Genomic DNA, 22,909 nt, shown 5'->3' on the forward strand with positions numbered 1-22,909 from the left:
CATAGAGCTGGCTGCAAGTGATGCAAGATCCTTCAACTCAAAGGGGCAACGCATGGTTTTTGGGTTGTCGAGCGTTTCCACAAGACTGCTTTGCTCAAGAAACTAACCACTTTCTGTCAAAATGGTTTGTTAGTCAAAGATGTTGAATGCAGGCTTCCCTTAGGTCGAACACAGGCCTGTAAGGATTATTTAACATGATCAGTGTTCCATTATAAACTGAATTTTTAACAATAGTGCTAATATATGCTTCATATAATTATTCGGGGCCTCAAATACGAGGATTTCTGAAGTCTAATCAAATTATATGGACAATCATTATTTAATTCAAATTCGAAGCTCGAGTCTTTGCACACCTCTAGTTTTGACTATTGTTGGCAAGTTTTTGTCGACTATGCTCGTAGCTGCCTTGTACGTACGAGTTGTGTGGATTTATCCTGTTGTCGAAATCTACCTTCCTTCTGCCACAAGTGGGGTCCTCCATCAGTTCTTCCAGTCCACAACCTGACCCTGAACCATCAGTGGTGTAGAACCACTGGAATAAGTAATTGCAGAGCTTTACCAAAAAAAGAAAAGCAAAAATTTAATTTAAGAACGAATTTGATGAGATGTGGCACATTTATGGTTGAACGGCAAGTGCACATACAATAATATTCTGAGGTAGCCCACCTAAAATCGAGAGCAAATCAGTTGAAAATAAGGAGTAAACTCACTTTCAGTGTGTGATAAAGAAAAGCTGAAAAAATGGTACCAGTTTTAGATTTTGTGACTGCCAGGAGGGGCAATGAACCAGACGACTGTCCTTCCCAGTCAGCAATTTTCGCTGATTTCCCGACATGGCTAAGTAACACCATTTCTGCCGAGGTCATCATTGGTCAGGTCCCTGCAGTTACTAGAAGGGAGCTATCCTTCGATGTCTTTTAAGAAAATATTGAGTCATGCCGAAAAATAGGGGTGGGTTATCTTTCAAGGGTGATGCACCTCAGGATATTATGGTACATATATCAGAAAACACTTGAAAATTTAAAATGGTTTAAAAAAATTCTTTAGTGTGTACATAATTCTAGCTGAAAAAAATTAAAAAATCGATTAATATGTGGCTGATTTAATCTGAACTAACTGAAGATATGGTAATGTAATCCATAGCTTTTTCATCCTCAATAATAGCTGTGGAATTGGCCATACCCATCTGTAACAAAAACTCCCTTCATAGTATGTTCGCCTCCAAAATATCTCGCGAATAAAAATGCCATTACCCATGAATTAAGGTCATTAAACATACTCTTACAATAAAAAAGTTCATACAAGTCACTATCCATGTTTCGAGCCGAATCAACTATTTCTTTCTACGAAAAAATGTTCCAAGAGCCAGACCTCACATTTAAAGAAGTTTACTCCAGTTTAGTGTAACACACAGAACAAAAAACATGCTTACATTCCCATCTTGCACCCAAATACCCAATAAACAATTGTCACCACTCTACCACGAGCACTTCCCACGTAGAAAGAGCACTGCAGCGGAAGCCGGTTCGAATGCACTCTCTCCCAGGCACAGGCACCGCCGAAGTGCAAAACGACGACCGAGGAGGAAACCTAAGCCGCAAGCCCACCACTAATACATCATGCGGGGGTTGCGGTGACGTCAGATCGCAGAGCTCTGATTGCCTCCGACGGGAAGGATGGCGGGTAGACCTCAATGTTAGCTGCCTCGAGGTCAGCCCACTATTCTTCCAATGCGAGCCAATCTGAGCTTGGCGTTCTGGTGTCACCATAACCCCCGCGCGAGAAGCAGACGAACTTGCGCTCCACATTCGCTGCAGACACTATGACATAAGTGTCCGTGGCTATGCCTCATACGTGCTCGAAGCATGTGTGCTTCGTGCATACGCATGCTTTGAACATGGCTGCGGACAGTCCTGGCACAACTGACGCGACGGGGCCATCGTACGAGAAATAAACCCGCCTCGGACAGTGTCCGCAGCCTCTCTTTTGTGCGATGCGTTAGTGGCGCGTCCGCGACTCAAGACTTTGCGAGGCGCAGGAGGTGCAGAACGACTTCATCCACGGTCTTCTTGTCGAACAGTGTCTTGACCGTGTGGTCGTCGATGACGACCGTGAACAGCAGCTTGGAGTTCTCACGCAGTCTGTCGATGCAGCCGGAGTCTCCGGGGCTGACCGGGCTGTGGCCACTCCGGCGGATTATTGCTTCCATGAGCTCTTCCACGGGACTGTCTGGGTGGCCAAGTTCTTCGAGGGTTGCCTCGTCCACCAGAAGCCCCAGCAGTTCACGGACGCTTTCGCGCAACGCCTGGAAAAAAGGGACGCCGGTGCTTTGGAAAATGTCCCCGAGCCGACGGCGCGGCAAGGGTTGCACGCTTGCAGAACCGATCGACCGCCTCCCTTTCGTCTCTAGAGCCTGCTCTCTGTGCGTGGCTGTGGGCGGGAACGCGATCGCCGGTCTGACGGGCGTGTAACTTCCACAACGGCAAAGCATAGCTGCAAGCAAAAGTAGGTCTACAACAACGAGGGGTCGCGGTCCGAGTTAAAAAACAATTTGTGCATTTACAGTGCGATCCACTTATAACGATCGAGATATAGAGATGCCCTGCTTATAACGATCAGTTTCTAGAGTTTCCAGATTAGAAACGCTCAATTTCTGGTCAAGATACAACGATAATTGGTTATAACAATTGAACTTTCAAGTTTTCTCATTATCGTTACAAGTGGATTGCACTGTACGTCGCTGAGTCCAGCATAGCCGTATTTTGCGGGTCAATCAGGTTTGTGTAGTACTTTGGGCTACGGTCTCTCCTACTCGTGCTCGACATTCCGTTTTGGAATTTACGGTACAGTAAACTTGCATTAATTCAGCCTCGGTTGATTAGATTTTTCGTCCGATTCGATTGCATTGAAAGGTTCTGACGGGTGCTCGTACGTTGTCAAGACGAAAAAATTTTTTTTATTTGAATACATAAGAACTTTGCATCATACAATTCAACCGAAGCAAATATACAAGGTGCCCCACCAAAAACTTTACGTGGTTTTTTTCACCACAAAAATAAACTACACATCTCCAAATGCTCATTCTTGGCCCAAATGTAGCACTAGAGGGCCAAACCAGATGCCAAAGTTTCAGCATTAATCGTTATCTTATAAAAAAAGTTATAAGTGATTTTCTAAAAATTTCAATAGAAAAATGGCGCCCGACAGAGCTTTCGAACACACAGTATTCTATAATGCCAGAAACCGAAAACGGGCAAAAATGGGCCCCATTTTCACCCCCCGTTTTTTTTTTAGACTGAAAGTCTTTACAGGCAATAGTGAAAATGTGACGCAGTAGCAGGCAGGGGTTCACTCTCTGGACTGTAAAATATGTTCCCAAGTGATCGCCAGAAGTTTGATGGTGCCTGCTCGACCCACATGCATGCGGAGATATCACGACACTGAACAGTGCAGGTGTTTAAATATGTACAAACAAATTTGTAGTTGTCGCCCGAGGGAGCTCGTGGAAATGCGACAATTAGCAGTCGCATGGCTATCCATTAGTCCATTGCGCTCTTTCGGGAGCTTCCTATGGGCTCTTAAAATTACTTACTAATCTTTTTTTTTTTTTTGCACTTTTTTTTTTTTAAAATATTTATGTTTGAGGAACAAGTATTAGAAAATCTTTTGTACGATAACAAACAAAAGCTTTGCCCTTTTCTGTTCGAAGGGGCACGGTGTCAAGTGTTTTAGTTTCTAGCATGTTGGTTCCCCCAGCGACGACGCAGCTCGACGAAGGTCTGCAGTTTTCGTGATATATATATACAATAGCATAAATCCCCCGGTTTACTCTAAAATTGTCTGGAACACCTTTATATTTCTAAAATTTGTTGATTCGGTGGTCTTTGATGATACCCAGAAAGTTTCTAATTGAAACCAACCTTTCCACTAATTAAAAAAGGTAACCGCACAAAATTACTAATTAAAGTAATTGTAGCACATTATTATTTTACCAAAAAGGCCCTTGAGCAAAGACAAATATGACATTCACCTTTTTTTTCTAAGCAACGCATACTTTTTGCAGAAACCGTTCGGCCCGCGTTCCGAGAAACATGCTGTATGCCTACAAGCACTGGCCCACTTTCGAATCGTGACCCACGCGTTGCTGCAGGGACGGTGGTTGCACCCACCTGTTCAGAGAGCACCCTGCCACCCGCGGAGGCCACCATCCCTGCTCCAGGAGAAGCAGAGCCGTCGGAGGAACGGAGATCCTTCGGATCCTCCTCGGCGAGCAGGGTCCGAAGGATCAAACCCTGCTCTGACCCCTCGGACTCCAGCAGGTCGCGGTGGCGAACGCGAATGTGCCGCAGGAGGCAGTCCTTGCGGATGAAGGTGTGGCCGCACTCGTTACACGACCGGGGCTCCTCCTTGGTATGCGTCTTCATGTGGGACTTGAGCGAGGTCTTGATGCTGAAGCGCTTGTCGCATGTCGGGCACTGGTAAGGTTTCTCGCCAGAGTGCAGCACCGAGTGGCGTGTCAGGTCCTCCCTCCGCGTGAAGCCCTTGCCGCACTCCTCGCACGTGTGCGGCCTCACCTTCAGGTGCAGGTACTTCATGTGCATGTCCAGCCGGGCCTTGCGGTTAAACACCTGTGCAGCGAGCGGATGCAGTGTGGTGACGGCTGGGTCGACGGACAGACCGCAATGTCTTGCTCTCACTCGAATTCTCTAAGCCGCCGAATTCAGCCTGGGCACCAGCGTTGCGGGCATTGTTTGTCATGCAATAATTTTCCACTTATATCATTCCGCTCGCTGCTCTACGCTTCAAGATCGGTTGTTTTGTACTTATAAGAGTTGAAACAGAGCAATGAATGCCCGTGATCGACTCCAGCTTCCTATCGTGGAGCTTGAAGTAAGATAGTTTTAACATTGTAATGTTCAAGCACATGAGGGGGGGAACTCCTCGTTTGCAGTATTGCAGCCAGTTTACTGTAGATCAGAATGTTTGCTGCTTATGTCCCTGCAGCAAAGGCACTCCCCGGGCTCGAAGTCGGCACCATGCATTGGCCACATTTGCACCTATACTCCGTTGCAACTCAAGAAGGTAGGGCGAGGGTAAGACGGGCCGGGGAGGAAGAGGCAGACGAAACGCTGGAGAAGAGGGGGGAAAACCTCCTCCTTTCTCCAGCATTTCGTCTGCTTCCTCCTCCCCGGCCCATCTTACCCTCGGCCTACCTTATTGAGTTGCAACAGACTATAGTAAAGAAACCGTACGGATCCATATTCAACACCAAGTATGCACCTTATGCTTGACATCTGCGTGTTTTTCAAACTTTTACTGACTCGTGTTTGCAACACGAGCAATGTCCTCAGCCAGGAGAAGGGGCAAAGACTAGGCGACGTCTTTGTGCGAATTGGCTTGGTCGTTGGGTGTGTTGTACGGAATCAATCCCAATTGTTTTGATCAGTAAACGGCTACTCTTTCGAAACTAGACAGATTCGCCGGTACCGCGAACAACAGTTCTGAAGTGGAGGTGCCATGCCCATCATCCGCCGCCACTGCTTAAGGGCAGTCCAAACAAGCCTGCAAAACGTCGCCCAAAAAAAAATGCAAAAAGCAAAACTTTTTTTTTTTTTTTTTTTTAATTTTGCAGGTTACATTTGGAGGAATGTGTGAGGAACAGTCAGGACCAGCTAGGGGGACAACCAGCGCGATGGAGACGAGAAGGTTGAGCAAAAAAGGAAAAAATGCACATTAGTTTTCATGGGTGGGAGAGGGAGAAAAGGTACCCTTTGTGGGATTTTCAAGTGGCTTGAACGGAGAAAATACAACAAAAGCACCTGCTTCTTAGGCCTCCCATTGACGTTTTGTAGGGTTCCCGAGAAGTGACAAGTGCACCCCCCACTCCGCTCAAGGTTTGCGAGGAGGGCGAGGAGGGTGAACCGCCCTCCCCTCGGAAGGGCTCGTTGGCTCGTTCGGCCCGGGAAAACGTCACGCTGACGTCCCCACTGACGTCACTCCTCTTTCCCCTGGCACATGTTTTGCGGGTTGGTTTGGACCGCCCTTCAGTCCGCTTCGTTCAGGTGTCCAGCCCGCGACATGACGTTATGTTGAGAATTATGCAGTACATGTGCTTCCGGTATTCTGTGCAACTTCTTTTTTTTTCAATCAACATAATTGCAGTTTTTTAGAAGCCACAAGAAATGGGTGTAGGGATCGCTAGAGGATTTCGTCGTTTCCTGGAAACTGAGGTAATCAACCTTCAACCGTTCGGATATGGGCACCCCGACGGCTTGCCCCGAGGGTAGGGGGATGAGCGGCTTGAGCCCTTTTTAATCTTTGGTCCGGGAAGGAGACAGACATTCTTGCCTGTCGCCGCGAGGTAGTGGCGACTTTGTCGTCACGGCGCGTTTCTAGTGACGGCTTGTGCGCCGGTCTGGGTTCACTTGGACTCCATTACGCTTTACTCGCTAACTTAGAAGGACACGGCGCCAATTTGTTTTGACGCGGCGAAGTGGGGGGTGTTTTCCCTGTAAAGTAGTAAAGTATCGCCCCGATTGAAGAGTTCCCCAAGGGGCTTAGCATTGTTTCTCTTTTTAGAAAAGGGAAATAACGAGTTCCGCGGCTTTTCTGTGATTGGTGGAGGACCCGCTGGCACTGGGGCCAATAGAATTGTATAATCGTCCTGATTGGACAGGCCCTGTGTCAGCGGGGAGTTTTCTCGACCGCGCTGGTGAGGAAACGTTGAGTTTGAACAAGCCCGTGCGTGGAGCAAGTTATCTCCCGCGGTCCGCCGGTCCGTGTAGCTTTGTCGCGAGCGACGAGTCCTGTAACCAAGTTTGCCATTGTCGTTTTAATACACCTATTTTTATCAATGGTTGCTCTCGACTTTGAGCGTCTTTCCTCGAGGCTCCGCCACCACCAACAAGCACCGAAGCGACCATCCAGCGTGGCAGTCCACGATCGCCCGGCTCTGACCTACGACTTCTAGGAAGGACTGGGACAAAACAACCTGAACCTCCGGAAGGGCATTTCTTCACTGAGGGTTTCATATTTTTTTTTTTAATATTTTTAATATTGAGTGTGTGCCTTTGATGACCCACAACTTTGATTATATCAGCTACAAATGGCTGAACGACATGTGACTGAGGAGAAGACAGTGATCGTGACTCAAACCGGCCAGTTCTCAATCAACAATTTTCGGAAGGAAAAAAGAAAAAAAATGTTGACCTGCAATTTGTGTGGTGGATAGCTATATGTCGTGTGAAAATAAATACTTTGGTGACCATAAATGCCCTGTCAATGTTTCTTTAACCCTTTGCGGTTAGATACCCTGATCAACTTAATGGTCATTCCGGTCGGGAACTATTTTGTACGCATAGGCCCCGGAAAAGTATAATTATTTCGGCGTACAAAGGTAATGTCTCACACTGAACGTAAGGACAGGAAAGTCCGGGAAATTGTTTGTGTACAAACTCCGAAACAATGATTGTGGCGGAGTGGCTCAGCGGCTGCTGTCTTGCGCAGTCGTTTCATATTCATCACTACTTTCACTCAAGTCACAGAGGTCGCTTCTCCATCATCAGATGGAGGGATATAGTCGTCCTCTTGACTGAAATCGTCGTCACCTTCAATTACATCACGCAGAGAGTTACATAAAACGAGCGTGGCTGGAACATGGCTATAAACATCGTGCCAGCGAAGTTGAAATTTGCGTGCTCCTCCGTTGCGCAAAAAAAACATATGACATAGAACATGTCTTTTTTTTTTTTCTTCATGACTAGACCTGCCCTCTATAAGAAGAAACTTGAACCCTTTCAAGAGTGATGTGATTGAAATGTTTTCCAAGAGATGGCACCACCAATCCAGCAAAAAAAAGCGAAGGAGCATGTTTAAAAGGACGTGGGAATGCGTGTTGGGCGACGCCCAACTCCTGACCAGAAGCGCGTTTCTCCGATGTCGGGCCTGGCCTGACACATGACCGCAAAGGGTTAAGGTATAATCTCTTATCTGAAGGTAAAATGTAACTAGTCAAAGCGAGTCGGCAACAGGTGCTCAGCACTAGTGTGCGCTACCGTAGTGGCCGGTGTATGGTACATTCTATGGTTGTGCATTCACTGACATGTATCTAACTTGAATCTTTCTGCTTTCCCTTTAGCCACTGCCAAACGTCACAAGTTAAGGTACCACAGGCAATTCGCACATGATTCCGCAAACGAAACGAGCAAGCAAGAAGCAGGAAGGGGCGCACCTTGTCGCAGACTGAGCACTTGAACCCGTTGAGGCCGGTATGGTGGAACAGGTGGGCTTTGAGTCCTCCGCCCTGGATGAATTCCTTGCCACAGTAGGGGCACTTGTGGGGACGGATGCCCGTGTGGATGTGCATGTGCCGGTGCAGAGCACTCCTCAGTGAGAACCTGCAGGTTTGCGCACGGCAGAACGCTGCTAGAGTCACAGACAAGGTGACAAAAATGGCGCAGAAATCCCGCTTCCAGCGCGAGCTTCGTTTCTTCGACAAAACTTCAACGTTGCGTGCACCTTAAGCATCTGCACACAGCTGAAGCACCTCGGAAGGTATGGGGCTCCCGCAGGAGGTCAAGCGTTCAAAAGACACATCTTGCCATTCCCTTCTCTTCTGATCCGCACAGTTATCGTTTTCGTGCTTTTATTTCTCCTTCACCTTCCGATCCTCTTCTCTCCCCTACTTAAATCTCCCGTCTGTTCCATCTCACTCTAAAGAAAACTGGGATGTTGGGTCCATGACATAAAAAGAACACTGACTCACTGTCAACGTCTCCTTTACCTTAGAACCAAAATGTATTAAAGTAGAAAGGTATAAATGTACTTCGTAAATTAAAGGTAAGCTCTTTTATGATAAAGTTTGTTGGTCTGCTGCTTTGCAAAGCGTGCAGTCAGCCAGTCACTCCACCCTATACCTAATGAGCCCACCGAAGGCAAAAAAAAGAAAAAGGGTTGAATCTAAAATTTTGGCATGCACTGTGACGTCTGTCGACAACTGTAGCTTTTCCACTGTGCACTAGTGCTAGCGATGCAAAACTATAGAAAAATTGACTATCGATAATAGCTATAGTTTTTCCAAAACTATTGATAGTGTCGACAACTATCGATAGTGCAATCGATAGTACCATCGATAGTACTGTTGATAGTTGGCTTTTGGTCTACTATCGATACCATAGAAAGCCAGCTTTCAGAAAACTACCAGTTATAACGAAAATTGAAGTGCTACCCAAAAGGAAATGACGACGGATATGTACAGACAGACAACGCGTGGTTCTGGAAAAACATGAAATTGAAAGTTTTCATTGCATTTTCATACATTAAATGGCATTTTGCTGGTTGTCCTGTGTACATATTTTGGATATTCATCGGGTTAACAATCATGCTTCACTCTTTAGTATGCCCACATTTGTAAAAGTATAAAGTATATTCAGTATTTATTTATTTATTTTTTCTTTCTTGAGGCTGGGGAAAACATTTGCTGCAGACATTTAGTACCAGGGTTTTCAAAGTTTGTTTCATGGTTGTGTTAAATATATTAAATTTTCATGTATTACATTTTATAGCTTTGACCACTGATAGATGAAGATAAGCACTCTGCCGGGGATCATAACTTAGTTTTTTTTTCTGCTGATGACCATTTATAGTGAATTCCCAAAAATCGGGAATTAGGTGTTGACAAAAGCAGTTAGTTGACACTTTTTGTACGGTTCTATTTTGGCATATTTTAAAAATGGTGGCTCGGAAAGGAATTACCTGTTGGTAGAAAACACAGCTTTAAAATAAAGAAGCCATCCATAATCTATAAATAAGTATTTTTGAATCAATAAATGTAACAAAGATTTCAATGTGGACACCTCAAATTGAACATTTCCAGATAAAACGCTTATAGCGTGCCACTGTAGTTATTTTTTTATGCTTTCAATTTTTCTATTCTTTGAATATAATAAGTTTCGGAAAAATAATGTTAACTGGATCAAAAATAAAGATAAAACAAAACTTTCCTGTGCAGGGTTTTAGATTTATGCAACACATAGTTTACTTATCAGGGGCGACAGGGATTTAATTTTCCTGATCGAGCTCGGCCTATAAAAAGCAGAGGTAACACTGCGGAAAGCAACCTAAAACAGCAAAAATATTGAGGATTTCTACTATTTCCTTATTGTTTTTGAAACATGTTTGAGATAGTTCCTCGATAATTATGCGGAAGTCTCTAATTGCAGTCGCATTTTTCTCAGAGCTACACGTTTCCTGGATAGACACAGGACGTTCTTGGTCACCTAATAAAACACTATTGATAGCTTTACGATAGTTGGCTATAGATAGTTTCTCGAAAATCGACTTATAAACAATTTCACAGTATTTGACTATTGGCAAGTATGCTATTGAGATTATAGTCAACTATTGATAGTTTTACGATACTCGACTATCGATACTATACTGCCGATAGTAGTATCAATAGTCTTACTACGACAGTTGACTATCAATAGTCAAATTTGACTTCCACTATTGATAGTACCATCAATAGTACTGCACCACTAACTAGTACCCATTAAGAAGTGCACTCAACAAAGCAGGTGCAATAGAGCCTTTTCAGAACTGTGCACCATCTAGTAGCAGCGGTGCCAATTGTACGAGTTTGCAACAATTTGATCACTTACTTTGAGCATGTATTGGACACAAAGAGTGCGGCAGAGTTTGGTGTGAACTTGGCTCAGCCTGTATCGAGAACAAGTGTTGCGTCGGCGATGGGCGAAAAATCGGGTCCAATCAAACGGCAAGAAACGGCAAGAGCCGATGTTGTTCGATGGGGTTTTGAAAAGGGTCTATTGGCAGAGTAATCACATCACTGTTGAATGCTAAGCCAACTGGGCTGTTATGTGTAGCGGCACGTATGAGCAAGTGATGAAAACAATGTTTTACCTTGTAGTGTCACTTTTGATGGCACAATTTCGCTTTTGTTAGGCGACTTGTTTCGGTAAAGACCTTGTTTGTTTACTCTCCCTCCCCATCCCCAGCCACCTGGTAAAAAAAAAAAAATTGGGTTCTGTGTATTTTTATGCAGCCTAGAACTTAGTCTGCCTCAATGAGCAACTTGTCTTCCAGCTGTAGATGAGCAATGTAGCCAGTGCAGTACAACTGCTAGCCTTAACGTGCACCACACAGTAGTGATACACGACAAGCACGCTTGTATGATGCTCGTCCAAATTGAAACGGACAGGGGTGAGGATCAATCAAACCCAGGATCCCTGGGTTCTGCAGCGCGAGCTTTCGCTCCATGTGCTCCGAACTGGTGTGTGCTAGCCCTCTCGGCCACTGATCCCTTCAGCCACCCGGTAGGCATATCCGATATGGGTGACTAAAAAATAATAAAACATTTCATCCTGCAAATAGTAAAAAAACTGAGGTGAGGAAAAAGGAGATTGGGTGACAGTTACACTTATATCCTAAATGTATTCTATCAGCATGGCAACCAAAAAACTATGTTGTCACTCATACTGGAAGTGACGATATTCAAGATGGCAGCACCCTTGTGGAAAAAGCCTATAATACTCCTTTGTTGCTACATAATGGTGAATCTGTGTAGTTCAACCTCGCGCTTCATGGAAAACTTTGAGGTCTAGAAATTACTAATAAAATTTGTATTGAACGAATGTGAAAACAAAAAGGTTATAGTTGAGAATGAACGAAGGCTGAGCAAGGCCGCTCAGAAGACTGACCTCAGGGTGCGAGGTCAAGGTGCCACTGCATAGTAACGCATCTCGAAAAGTACAATACAAGAAATGCGTTGTAGGTTGGAGGCACACAGACATCAATTAAATTTTTGCTCACAAAAAAAAGATTGAAATTTGTGTCTGGCATGCGGGGAAGAAAAACCTCGCACTCGAAGGGTTAAAAGTCACAAGTGGCAATGAGGCCCCGCATACCTTGCACCACACTCGGTGCAGCAGTAGGGTTTTTCTCCCGTGTGAAAGCGCCGGTGTTTCTTGAGGTCTGTCGCACATGAGAAGCCCTTGTTGCAGAAGTCGCAGATGAAGGGCCACTCCCCCAAGTGTGTCCGGACGTGGGTCTTGAACAGTGAGATGCCACTCAACGTCTTGCCACAGTGGTCGCAAGTGTACTTCTTGCGGCGCGGCGCTTCCCCGGAATGAGTCCTCATGTGCTCCAGCAGGTTGTCCTGCGAGAGTGCAATGCAGAGGGCTTCAATGTTCCCATTTGTCTGTTTGCTCATTTAGTCGACTTGCACGCAGGCAGCCGACGTTTCCATGATGGTGCATCGAAAGAAGACATGCACACATTACTGAAAAAAAAAAGTAACTCAATAATGTTATACGTTATTCGCTCAAAAAGTAATTGAGTATGTTACTTGTTACTGGGATTCGAAAAGAGTTGATCACTTCAGCTCGAAAAGAAAGCATTACTTTCTCGTTACTCCGAATCCGTCGCTTTTCGGAAGCAGTAGCCGCCTTCCAATGTTTTGGGTCCTTAATGATTCCTCGCTTTTTATTGCAGTCACAAACATACTTAATCCCCCCGCCAGTGACATACTGATTGAAAGAATCGCCCTGGGATCAGTGTTGCTGCAGTTTTAAGCTTCCGCTGTGCACAGAAACATAGACGCGACAAACAAATGTGTGTACTTGCTTTGATGTACAAGCCAATTGCTGAGGAAATGATCTCGTTGTGCTTTAGCACAGCACGACCCCCAGATCGAACTGTCTTTCCTTAGACTCGAAATTTGCATGCACAGCTCAGACAGCAGAGATATCAGGGCGGATATTAGTCTGGTGGACTTTGCTGCCCACAGATGGTATCAAACGGAACAAAAATACTGTGACAAAAACCCAGAAGCTTCCTCGAGACAAACACTCAAAAGCAGATTTGGGAGATCCCGGCGTGTGGTACCAGTGGTAGATTCAAAGGGGGGGTTCCGGATGCCCTGACTCTCCTCTTCAATTCCGCATGTGTAAGTAAAAACTTGGGGTGGGAAAATGGGTGAGTGGGGTGGGGGGGGGGGTGATGTTTGTCAGACATGTGATAGGCTAACTCCACCCCCCACCTCCCTCCCTGGATTAGGCTGCGTCCACCCATATTTTGCATGATTTGCGATCAGCAGCGAAGGAGTTTTTCTCCCTGCTCGAAGGAATAACAGGTTTTTCTTTTCTCACGTTTTCTTTCCCGGTAACCTACACTTATGAAATTTGAGTATGATAAATGCACCCCCTGATGCCACTTTTGTGAAAAGTTTCATCATACTCTGTTTGGCTTATTCATTTATTTATTTTGTTTCTGAAGTCTGAATAGGCCTGCAAGCGCCCTGTACTTTGGAACTGCTACTTTGGCTGTTTTAATGGTTGTTTAATTCATTTGTTTGCTCTTAGGCGTAATTTGCTCTTAGGCGCCCGTTTGTGGCTTGAGCGGCGTCAGCGTCGCTGTAATTGCGCGGTGCATTATGGGATGCATGACGTCATCGGCATCCGCATCGTCACTGATGACGTCATCATCACGTGACCTCATAGGGGTCATGTGACCCTCGTGAGGCAAGGGCGACGCCGCTCGGAGGGAGGAGTAGCAGACAGGATGAGGAGGTGAGGAGGAGGGAAGAAGGATATACCTTCCCCTCGGTACCCTTCCCCCCCTTCTCCTCAAGACCTGCGCTCTAATCTGGCGTTACAGGGAGTTGTAAACGGCTTTCACTTTTTTTTTTATCAACTACACTTGGAGACAACTTTTCTTAGTAATAAAGCAAAAGCTACGGGTACCCGTGCACGAGCACACATTGAGTGCGCCAATCACAGCTGTGCTCGTGCCATCTTTACTTCTTGGAGAAATGCCAGAAAATGTTGTCCCCGAGTACAGACCTTTTCTAAGAACTCCCGTCCCCGACCACCTAATAGGTGTATCCGGTATGGGAGATGAAAAAAGAACAAAACTTTTCAACGTGTAAATAGCAAAGAAATAGAGAGGAGACAAAACGAGAATGTGTGACGGTTACACTTATATCCTAAATGTCTTCTATTGGCATGGTGGCAGCAAAACAATGTTTTCGCCCATACTGGAAGTGACAAAATTCAAGATGGTGGCACATTTGTGAAAAAGGTCTATGGTGCACTGCTGTGCCGTAAAAATACATTAGTTGAAATAATCTTGGTTTTATTCGCCTCTCGTTAGTTCTTTTTAAAAGTATATAAAAGTTTTACAGGATGTAATTTTTTTTACTGCCATATTCTTTTTTTTTTATGTTTTATCAATAGTTTATTTTTAAACTGTTTCGTTTCCACAAAGAACCCCTGAAAAGAAAAAAAACTTTTTTTTAAAAACAGTTTAGTAGGGTCAAGCAAACAAAAAAATTAATTTTATGTGAAAAAAAAAATTTAAAGCAATATTGACGGCGAGAGACTTGTTTGAAATTGTGCATGCAAGGTCCATGACGTCACGGAATGGTCATTCGCTCAACGAGATGGTAATTCGCTCCTTTCACCTCAACGTGAAGGTGAAGCTAATCCACCTCTCCTCTACGCGCCCGAAATGCCGAGAGAGAAGAAAAGTGGAAAAGAGGTGACTACTGACTAAATCTCGTCTCGCACCGTCAGCATTGCTCTAAAAATTTTTGTTCGCAAAAATTTAATTCTTTTACATGCGTGTCCCAACCAGACTGTTTAAAAAAACATTTCTTTCTTTTCAGGGGCTCTTTAAGTTTCACTGTTATTCTGAAAACAGCTTGGAGCTTAATGTTACATAAGTATTATGACACTTCATGGCAATATAGAACAAAATAAAAAAACAATGAAAATAAATGCGTTGCCTTTAAGGGCACTGACTACCCGTGCATGCCCACATATGTGCTCTGCGATTCGAATGCAAGGAAATTGGACCAAAATAATACTGTAAACAGAAAGGAAGGAACAAGTAAATCATTACTTTGCTTAATCGTAATTTCATGGAGTCACATATCATTTTCCAAAGCTCACATATTGTCTTCATAGCTTCACAGAAGGAAAATAATGAAAGACGTTTACAACACCCTGTAAAGCTGAATTAGAGCATAGCTCTTGAGAAGGAGGAGGGTATGCCCCTCCTATTTCTTTGCCCCCTCCCCTCCTCTCAATTTCCTTCCCTCTTCCTCCCTTCCTCCCTCTTCCCTAGTAACGTCACTCGTGAACGCCTCGAGAAGGTTGTGACCTTCGCGAGTGACCTCCGCGATGTCACTCGTTACCCTAGTGACCCTCGTGACGCCATTATGAAAAACGTCCCATAATGCAACACGCGGTTACGAGTGACATCACTCAAGACCCTAGTGATGTCATTATGGGAAACCTCCCATAATGTAACGCGCAATTTCGCCGGCGGTGACACTGAGGCCGCTCAAGCTGGAAACGGGCGCCTAAGAGCTGCCCTCTAAAAAAACAGGAATAATGTTTTTGGAGGAGCGAGAGCAGATATCTTTTCCTAACACTCTGTCTTAGCGATGGCCTCTTAGATCCTCTCCTCGTGGCATCGTCCGGTTGGATTATGGGGTCCTCGTCGCTGGCGACTTGACGAGGCGTTGTTTAGGTCACTGAAGAAGTCTCTCTCTGCATTGCAGAAGTTGTCCAGAACACAGGCACCCATGATGAGACAATGCTTGATGCTGGTACTGTCGACCAAGTAGATTCTCTGAAATCGATGTTTGAGCAGCCCAAAAGTGTTTTCAATTGTCACTCTCTGTTAACCGCGCTTGCAGTTATAAGTCGTCTTCCAACTCGGCAGGGGCACTTTTGAAGATTTGAAGGGGGTCATGATGTACGGCAGTGAGGAATAATCCTGCACACTTGGTTCCTGCGTCCTAGAAGAAGGGGCTCTCCTTCGGGATGCAGGCGTCGTGCGCTGAACTGGGGAATCTGATGAAGACATTTATGAATCGATTCTGGTCATTGCAGATTCCCTGCAGAATAATTGAATGAAACTTGCTCCAATTGTAGAAGGAGTTTGGAGACTCTGTTGGTTGCAGGGTTTCCACATGGCATCCATCCACTGCCCCGATCGTTTTGTGGGAACCTTTCCCCTTTCCTCGGGAAGCCGGCTTGGTTCCTCCGACCAGCTTTCTCGTCAGGCCAGGCAATTATTTGCACGTTGATGCTGTTCAGAAAGAGCACTCTTTCAATGCAGGGGTGAATGGACAACTCCGTTTTGTCCAAGTGGTTAGCAATCTGGTACATCGTCGCTTGCATGCTCAAATCTAAGCATGATGAGCAACGTTTTCTCTGCCGAAACCTGTCGTCGCCCACCAACGGGATACGGATAAAATGCTGAGGCTTTAAATCGGCCAGCCACCTCCACACGCGTTTCTCTTGAAAGCCGGAACAAGCGCTTGACCTCGAAGTCAAAGTAGAAGTCGATCACCTTTTTGCAGTATGGGGACCTGCTTCTGTCGGTTCGTGCTAAAACAATCGAGGCAAGGGCGACGGTGTCGTCAAGCTCATTGTCGCCCTCGTCCTCAATAAGTGCTACTGCAGCCACCAGTAAGTCCCGACCGGACATCGTCGCCTTGATTTCGCAAAGGTATCAGGGTGTATGAGGTTGATGAAATGTCTATGAAAACGATCGCAGCAAGAAAGCAGACAGTAACTATTAAATATGCACTTTTTTCATTGGATGCTGCACACACTTTTTAACAGTGCTTTGTGTAAAACATATTTGTAAAATATTTTGTTAAAGGGGCGGTGCAATGATTTTAACACTGAACGAATGTGCAGCTTGTATTTTTTATATTGTTTACTTCGGCATAAGTAAAAGAAAAAGTGCCACCATACCCCAAAATGCCTCTATTTTGCTGCATAATCACAAAAAAAAAAAAAAAAAAACTTTTTTTCCCAACCTGCGGCCACATGGTGGCCCCAAATGGAACCTGTGGTGTGACGTCATTCGGAGTGGTTTTTGTAAGTGATAGTGTTAGGCAATTGTAAGCTTGATTTAAGCTTAAGTTTAAAAAATCTTGTTGTTTAGGCACGCAGAAACGCTTCAAAAGCCTAATATTGCCGCTAAAAGGGTATGAATTATTTGTGGCGCCATCTACCGCAAGTCAACAGAACCTGCCGTCACCGTCATCCGTCGACGCCCGTGTCGCTTACGGCGGCTACACGAGCAACCCGGACGTTTTGTCTTTCCCTCGCTCGACGGAGTGCGTTGGTCGTGGTCCGTAGTATCGTGGTATCGTTATTGTTCCTGGTGTCTCGACCTCGACTTTGACTTCGACTGCCCGCCGCGCCGCCATGTTGGTCAGGAATCGACGGGAGAGCGGGAGAGCGGCGAGCCTGGCGAGCCGGCGAGCGCTGGGGAAACGGAAGCCAGAAGAACCCAACCGGAAACCAACGCCACTCCGAATGACGTCACAGGTGAAGCCGGTGCCGCTTCAATGTTGAGTTGAGGGGTGCCGGGGATACCAATTTCTTTTATTTTTTTTAATGAAAACTAAGGCAAGTAAGAAAGAATAGTTTTCGGTACTTCGTTTTATATGTGGCCGGGATCAATTCCCGCAATTAATTAGCCAAAGTCCGCAAATTGTTGCACCGCCCCTTTAAAGAAACCTATTTAACCCTTTAAGTGCCACTTCTTTTTAAGGCAACCTAAAAATGCCATATATTTTTATTAAGAAGTTTTAGTCCTCTAGTATAACAGATAAAATTTCAGAAGTATATTACGCAAAAATCAGCGGCGGCGAAATAAAAAAAAGGCGTTAACTAAAACGAGTGCTGCCATCTATGATCAGCGCCGCAAACTACTCAGACAAGCTTAGCTCGCCCGTGGTATTAACCCCTTGCCTACTCATTTTTTTTCTTTAAAGATCGTACAGAAAGCTTTATTTAAATCAAGCAATTTGCGTCAAAATAAAGAAAAACGTTTCCTTGGCTTTCAGGCGTAGTCTCGTGCTCTATACCAGGACTTCTGGTCGTCTCCTCTTCTTCAGTAGTTCTTCACAGATTGATAGAAATCGAGAGATTAGCAGAAACCTCACATAGGACATCGTTTTGCTGAAAATTGGGGTCTCCACTATGGACCTCTTGGACCAGTTCATTTTGACTGTGTTTTTTCACTTGCGTCATAATGATGCACAAGGCAAAGTATGCCTTTATCTCATCCGGAGTGGTGTCAAATCATTGCTCCTCATAGCATTTCTTGGGACAATCCTCGTCGCCCATCTCTTGTTCGGCGTAGCGATTTGTCTCAGCAGAGACAGACGCCCAAAAATCATGACTTGCAAACACGGAAAAGGTCGACAAGGCGCTTGTCTTCTCACCAAGACTGCGTTGAACCCTTGCTGACACACCTGGGGTTTCTACAAAGGTGAACTGAGCAGGCTGGTTGTCCCTCTTCTCCCAGTTCCACTGACGTGCAGACGCCGAAGTCGATGAAATGCTTCCAGGATTCGCATCATTTTCCACACTTTTCTCACTGTCCTTTGAACTCTCATCGGATTCCGAGTAATCGGAAAGGCAGCAGGATTCGTCGTCAGAAATACTGGCGCATTCATCACTTTCAAAAAGAAGTCTTTGTATATCTTCGTCCGCCAAAGCAGACCTCCGCGCCGAAGACATGTTTTTGGCGCGCTTGCTTACAATAGCGCGCTTATTTTTTGTCAATGGAGCGCCCTCTCTCTGTCAAAAGGCAAAGCAAACAAGAAAAGAACCCAAGGTAAACAGGAGCAACAGGGGTAGTGCTGCCATCTGTCGCAGAGCTCACAAAACAAGCTCTGAAACCGAAACACGAGTCACACTCGTGGTCGGGTTTTATGGTCCGTAAATGGCGGCACGAGTGAAACTCGTTATTAGAAGGCAAGGGGTTAAGGGCCACCGGAAAAACCACTGGACGAGCTGAGATCATACAAGGCATTTTTAACCAGAAAGCGGCCGACGAGCTGAGCTCGTCCAAGGCACTTGAAGGGTAAAAAATAGATGCAAATGCTATCATTCATTAATTTATTATTCCTTGAGGGCCCGTTAAGGCATTATAGACCAAAACGTGGCCCTGACGTCGCGCAGCTGCGGTGGCGCTGTTGACGGCGCTGCGCATGTGCAGACGCTTCACTTCACGCAAATTCAGTTTCTGCGCACGCGCAGTGCCCACATCTGGTGTGGGCAAACACGGGCCTGTTTGTAAACAGCGTGTCGGTCTATACAAGGGTGGTCAAACACACTAAGAAATGTCGTTTAAAATGAATTAACAGTCAAGGAGAGGAGGTCAGCAATACACGTGAATCAAAGAATAATATACAACCAGTTATCAATATTATACAATATTATTAATATTTCTTTAATGGTATGCACTGTGTCTACGTCTATGTAAAAAGGGAAAAATATAATTAGCAGATAGACATATTTGTAAGTTCAAGGTAATTTATTAACTCTTCGGCAAATCTATCGGAGTTAGTCTCGGTTACAACGCTATTGGGTTATTTATTCCAGTGCTTGATCGTCATACAAGGCAGATATGAATTACAAAATGCTACAGTTGAACTAAAAATCGGGCTTTGCGGGAGTTATCAAGGCAGAGAGACATGCTGTGGGGTGGAAGGAAGAGGGATGCTCTAATAGAGGCACTGTTATACTACAATTTATGAGACAGGGTTAGTCGAGAAAGAATGCACCTAAATGAGAGAGCGTAAAGGTTAGCTCTGCTCCTTAGACCCGTTAGGCTAGTGAAACGAAAGTAGTCTGTGAAAATGAACCTTAAAGCTCGGATTTGAATTGCCTCTTATTTCATAATCAGGTAATGCTGCCATGGGGACCATACAGAAGATGCATACTCTAGATGAGATCTAACAATTATGTATGATAATTGTTTCATTTCAGGTGAGGAAATTTTAAGCTTCCGCCAAAGATATCCGAATGTATACTAATAGCCTTAGATAAAATAAAATTAATCTGAGTTGCCCAAGATGGGATCAAATGAATGCCGAGGTATTTATAAGATGAACATGGGCCTACTGTTGTGTGATGGGGACTGTGATCTGGTGAAAGACACTAGTTTTGTTTTATTTACATTAGCTGACACTTCCCATTTTTGACACCATTCTACTATAATTTGTAAGTCAGCCTGTAAGAGTAGGTGATCATTATTATTACTAATTGGTCTGTATAGACCATTCCATTTAGCGCTCTCTGGGCGGCGCCATTTCGCTCAACCGCAGCGCCCTCTCCATACATTCGGGAAATTCAGCAGGTTCGGCAGGGTAAAACGAGAAAGAGGGCAGGCGCGCGACTCAGCTAGCAGACGACAAACCGGGAGGTTGCCATTCTCCATCTTTGGGCTGTACCGGCGGGCTGTACCGGCGGGCTGTACCGGCGGGCTGTACCGAACATCGAACTCTCGCGCGTGGCTGCCGTTGTGATGTGGTTTGCGTTCTTAGAACAGTTATGGCTACTCCAATATCAGCCTATAGAGCTCTGTTGCTCTATTTCGGTAAATGATCAACTAGCGTATCTTTGTTACGTTACTTAAGTAGCAGTGGAGTCAGCTGGCAGTACTACCCTCAACTACTGCGCGTATATTGCAACAGGAGAGCACGTTTTTATTTATTATTTCTCACTTCTACTCATGGTCGCTAAAGGCCTACACCAGTACGAACTTTGTAAAGTAAAAAAGGTACAGTAACCGGATTTACTTTTTGCCGGAGACCGGCCAATCTGACAAAGTTTTTCCTTTATTTTTTTCATTTGCACGTAGGTAAAAGCGCAATTGAACCCGGTAAGTCTTTTTATAGAGCATAGTATTACATGATAACATGCATACCGAAACCCCCGAATCTGCACTTCAAATTTCCACAATGACGCGATTTTAAACAGAGTTTGCACGCCAGCCGGATGTTAGCTACAGCCCACTCGGCGGAGCAGACGAGATGTAGGGTGAGGGGGGAGGGCATTTTTTCTCTCTCCACTCTTCTTAGTGGAACAGTCTATAGAGCACAATCGTCAGCAAAGAGGCGAATTCGAGATGTTAGGTTAGCGGGAAGATCCTTTACGTATATTATAAACACCAAGGGGCCCAGAACACTTCCCTGGGATACACAGAACGTTACAGACTCGTTTACAACAGTCTACTCATACAGTTGCACAGACGGAATGGCGTGGTGACATACAGAGTTGCCGGCAAAAGCAGACGACACATTGCGGATCGGTACTTCCGGAAGTCGATTACAGCGCCAGACCTAACGCGGTGGCTGCACGGCTGCACCAGCTGCACTGGCCCTGCGCCGTTGCTGCAAGCTCGCTCCAGCAGCATATGCTCCTACTCTGGCTCGACTGAGCTCAACGTAAACAGATTTGAGAGAAACCAGAAACGGCAATGTGTTTCGTTTTTTTCTTCTTCTTTATTTCAAAACGAGTGCATGCAGGCAAAGACGGTTTTATCATAGAAGTGGCGCAGGACGGGCAACAGTTGATGCTACATACCGAGTCTTGCAAAGGCCTTTTGCCCCTAGATGCAACTCGAACAATGCTCACCTTCCGTGTGTAGATATTGCCGCACACTTCGCAGGAATGCGCAGGCGGTGCTTTTTCAGAACACGACGTCACCTGCAAATGACGCCGAACGTAGCACTTTCTTGAGAACTTCTTCCCACACACGGGGCACTCCAAGCCCTTGTTGACAATAGCGGCTACAACCGTGACTGTCTCTGCCGCTGCCACGGGCACTGTGGCCTTCTCCTTTTGCTGCCGCTGCTCCGCTTCCGCAGACCCTTCGACCGCCATGATCTCGATGAGGCCTTTGTCGTCGGCTTGTGCGCGGAGGTTCTCGTTCTCGCAGGAGACGTGGCTGGCTTGGCTGACTGCTGACTCCAGTGGCAGCGGTACTGCCGTTGTGCACTGTGCGTCTCGGGACATACTTGCGGTGCGGTCACTGCAGCCTTTTGGTATTCCAAGTAACGCTGGGAAGCGGCCGTCACTCCTGCAGGAGAAGAAACGGGCGCCGCGCATGCGCGGGCGTGCGGCCCCCACGTGATGTAAGGCCAACGGTCGATTGGTCTAACGAGTGCGTTATGGCGTTACTTCCACCGCGCTGTCATGGCTGCACTCCCTCTGCGATGCTACTTGAGAAAAACATTCCTCATGTACTAGCCACAAGGTTCACCACAGGGAAGGTTTTGCAGTCGTCTCGGATTTTCTAGTCAAAACTCGGGTGCACAAAAATCACACATTTTTTTCGACCCACCCAATTAAAAATATTCCGCACCGCTTGGTCCGTGAAAATCGTTTTACACTATTTCCAGAAGACAAGACCGATCAAGCAGCGTCAAAAGCAGTTATTAGACGTTTTCTGTTTACGAATGATTTAGCGATGACGGAACACATACCCGTGTTGCACGCCCGAATAAGATCTGAATATCCCATTCTATACTTCGTTTCAGCTTCGGTCCAGACGCAGCCGATGCTACAAGCGCGAGCATGTGGCCAGATGTGGCCCAGAACAGTGCTTGCACTGCACGAGCGCGCGTGCTTGGCAGGGATGCTGAAAGCCCGGAGCTCGCGCTTGTAGCTTTAGCTGCGTCTGGACCGAAGCTGAAACGAAGTATAGAAGAGGACATCTGTTTCTGGAGGTCAGAGGTCTTCTGAATGTTCAATATATATTCATTACTGGCTGTTTGAGCCAAATTTTTTAGTAGGTATCTAATAACAATAAACGACACTTCAAATATGACCTTCTCCCAAAATGAAAATCTGTAAAACAAGAAAAAAAAAATGTTGCAATCGTTTTTGGTTAGCACAGTTGAAATAAACTAAATCTAGCTGGCACTGAGTGAACCGATCAAGTATATTTCAATTTAAATCGGTAAATTCCATTTGGTTATCAATTTCTTATAAACTGCATTTCATAGAAATTATAGGATCATTGCAACACCCCAGTTTGGTCTCTGTAATGACATCCTAAAATCGGT

At 45.4% G+C, this 22,909-nt stretch overlaps 1 protein-coding gene across 1 annotated transcript; it reads right to left on the reverse strand.

The window, feature by feature from the left end:
• Nucleotides 1-1,372: 1,372 nt before the first annotated feature.
• LOC8023482 (gastrula zinc finger protein XlCGF57.1) lies at nt 1,373-21,985 on the reverse strand. Its single transcript, XM_029968775.4, has 5 exons — nt 21,477-21,985; nt 11,925-12,175; nt 8,231-8,396; nt 4,170-4,628; nt 1,373-2,305 (listed from the first exon to the last, which is right to left on the reverse strand). The coding sequence occupies exons 1-5, from the start codon at nt 21,948-21,950 to the stop codon at nt 2,018-2,020; spliced, it is 1,638 nt and encodes a 545-aa protein (XP_029824635.4). The 5' UTR covers nt 21,951-21,985; the 3' UTR covers nt 1,373-2,017.
• Between the last annotated feature and the right edge of the window lie 924 nt (nt 21,986-22,909).

Source organism: Ixodes scapularis, unplaced genomic scaffold (genome assembly GCF_016920785.2).
Source record: "Ixodes scapularis isolate PalLabHiFi unplaced genomic scaffold, ASM1692078v2 PGA_scaffold0__279_contigs__length_252992795, whole genome shotgun sequence".
NCBI classification, from domain to species: domain Eukaryota; kingdom Metazoa; phylum Arthropoda; class Arachnida; order Ixodida; family Ixodidae; genus Ixodes; species Ixodes scapularis.

Excerpts from the sequence above, each read along its gene's own strand:
- LOC8023482 (XM_029968775.4), bottom strand. The coding sequence starts at position 21,950 with ATGCGCGGCGCCCGTTTCTTCTCCTGCAGGAGTGACGGCCGCTTCCCA. Across the intron at positions 12,176-21,476 it reads GCAATATCTACACACGGAAG|GACAACCTGCTGGAGCACAT; the intron begins GTGAGCATTGTT and ends GCACTCTCGCAG. Across the intron at positions 2,306-4,169 it reads GCAGGGTGCTCTCTGAACAG|GCGTTGCGCGAAAGCGTCCG; the intron begins GTGGGTGCAACC and ends CCTTTTTTCCAG.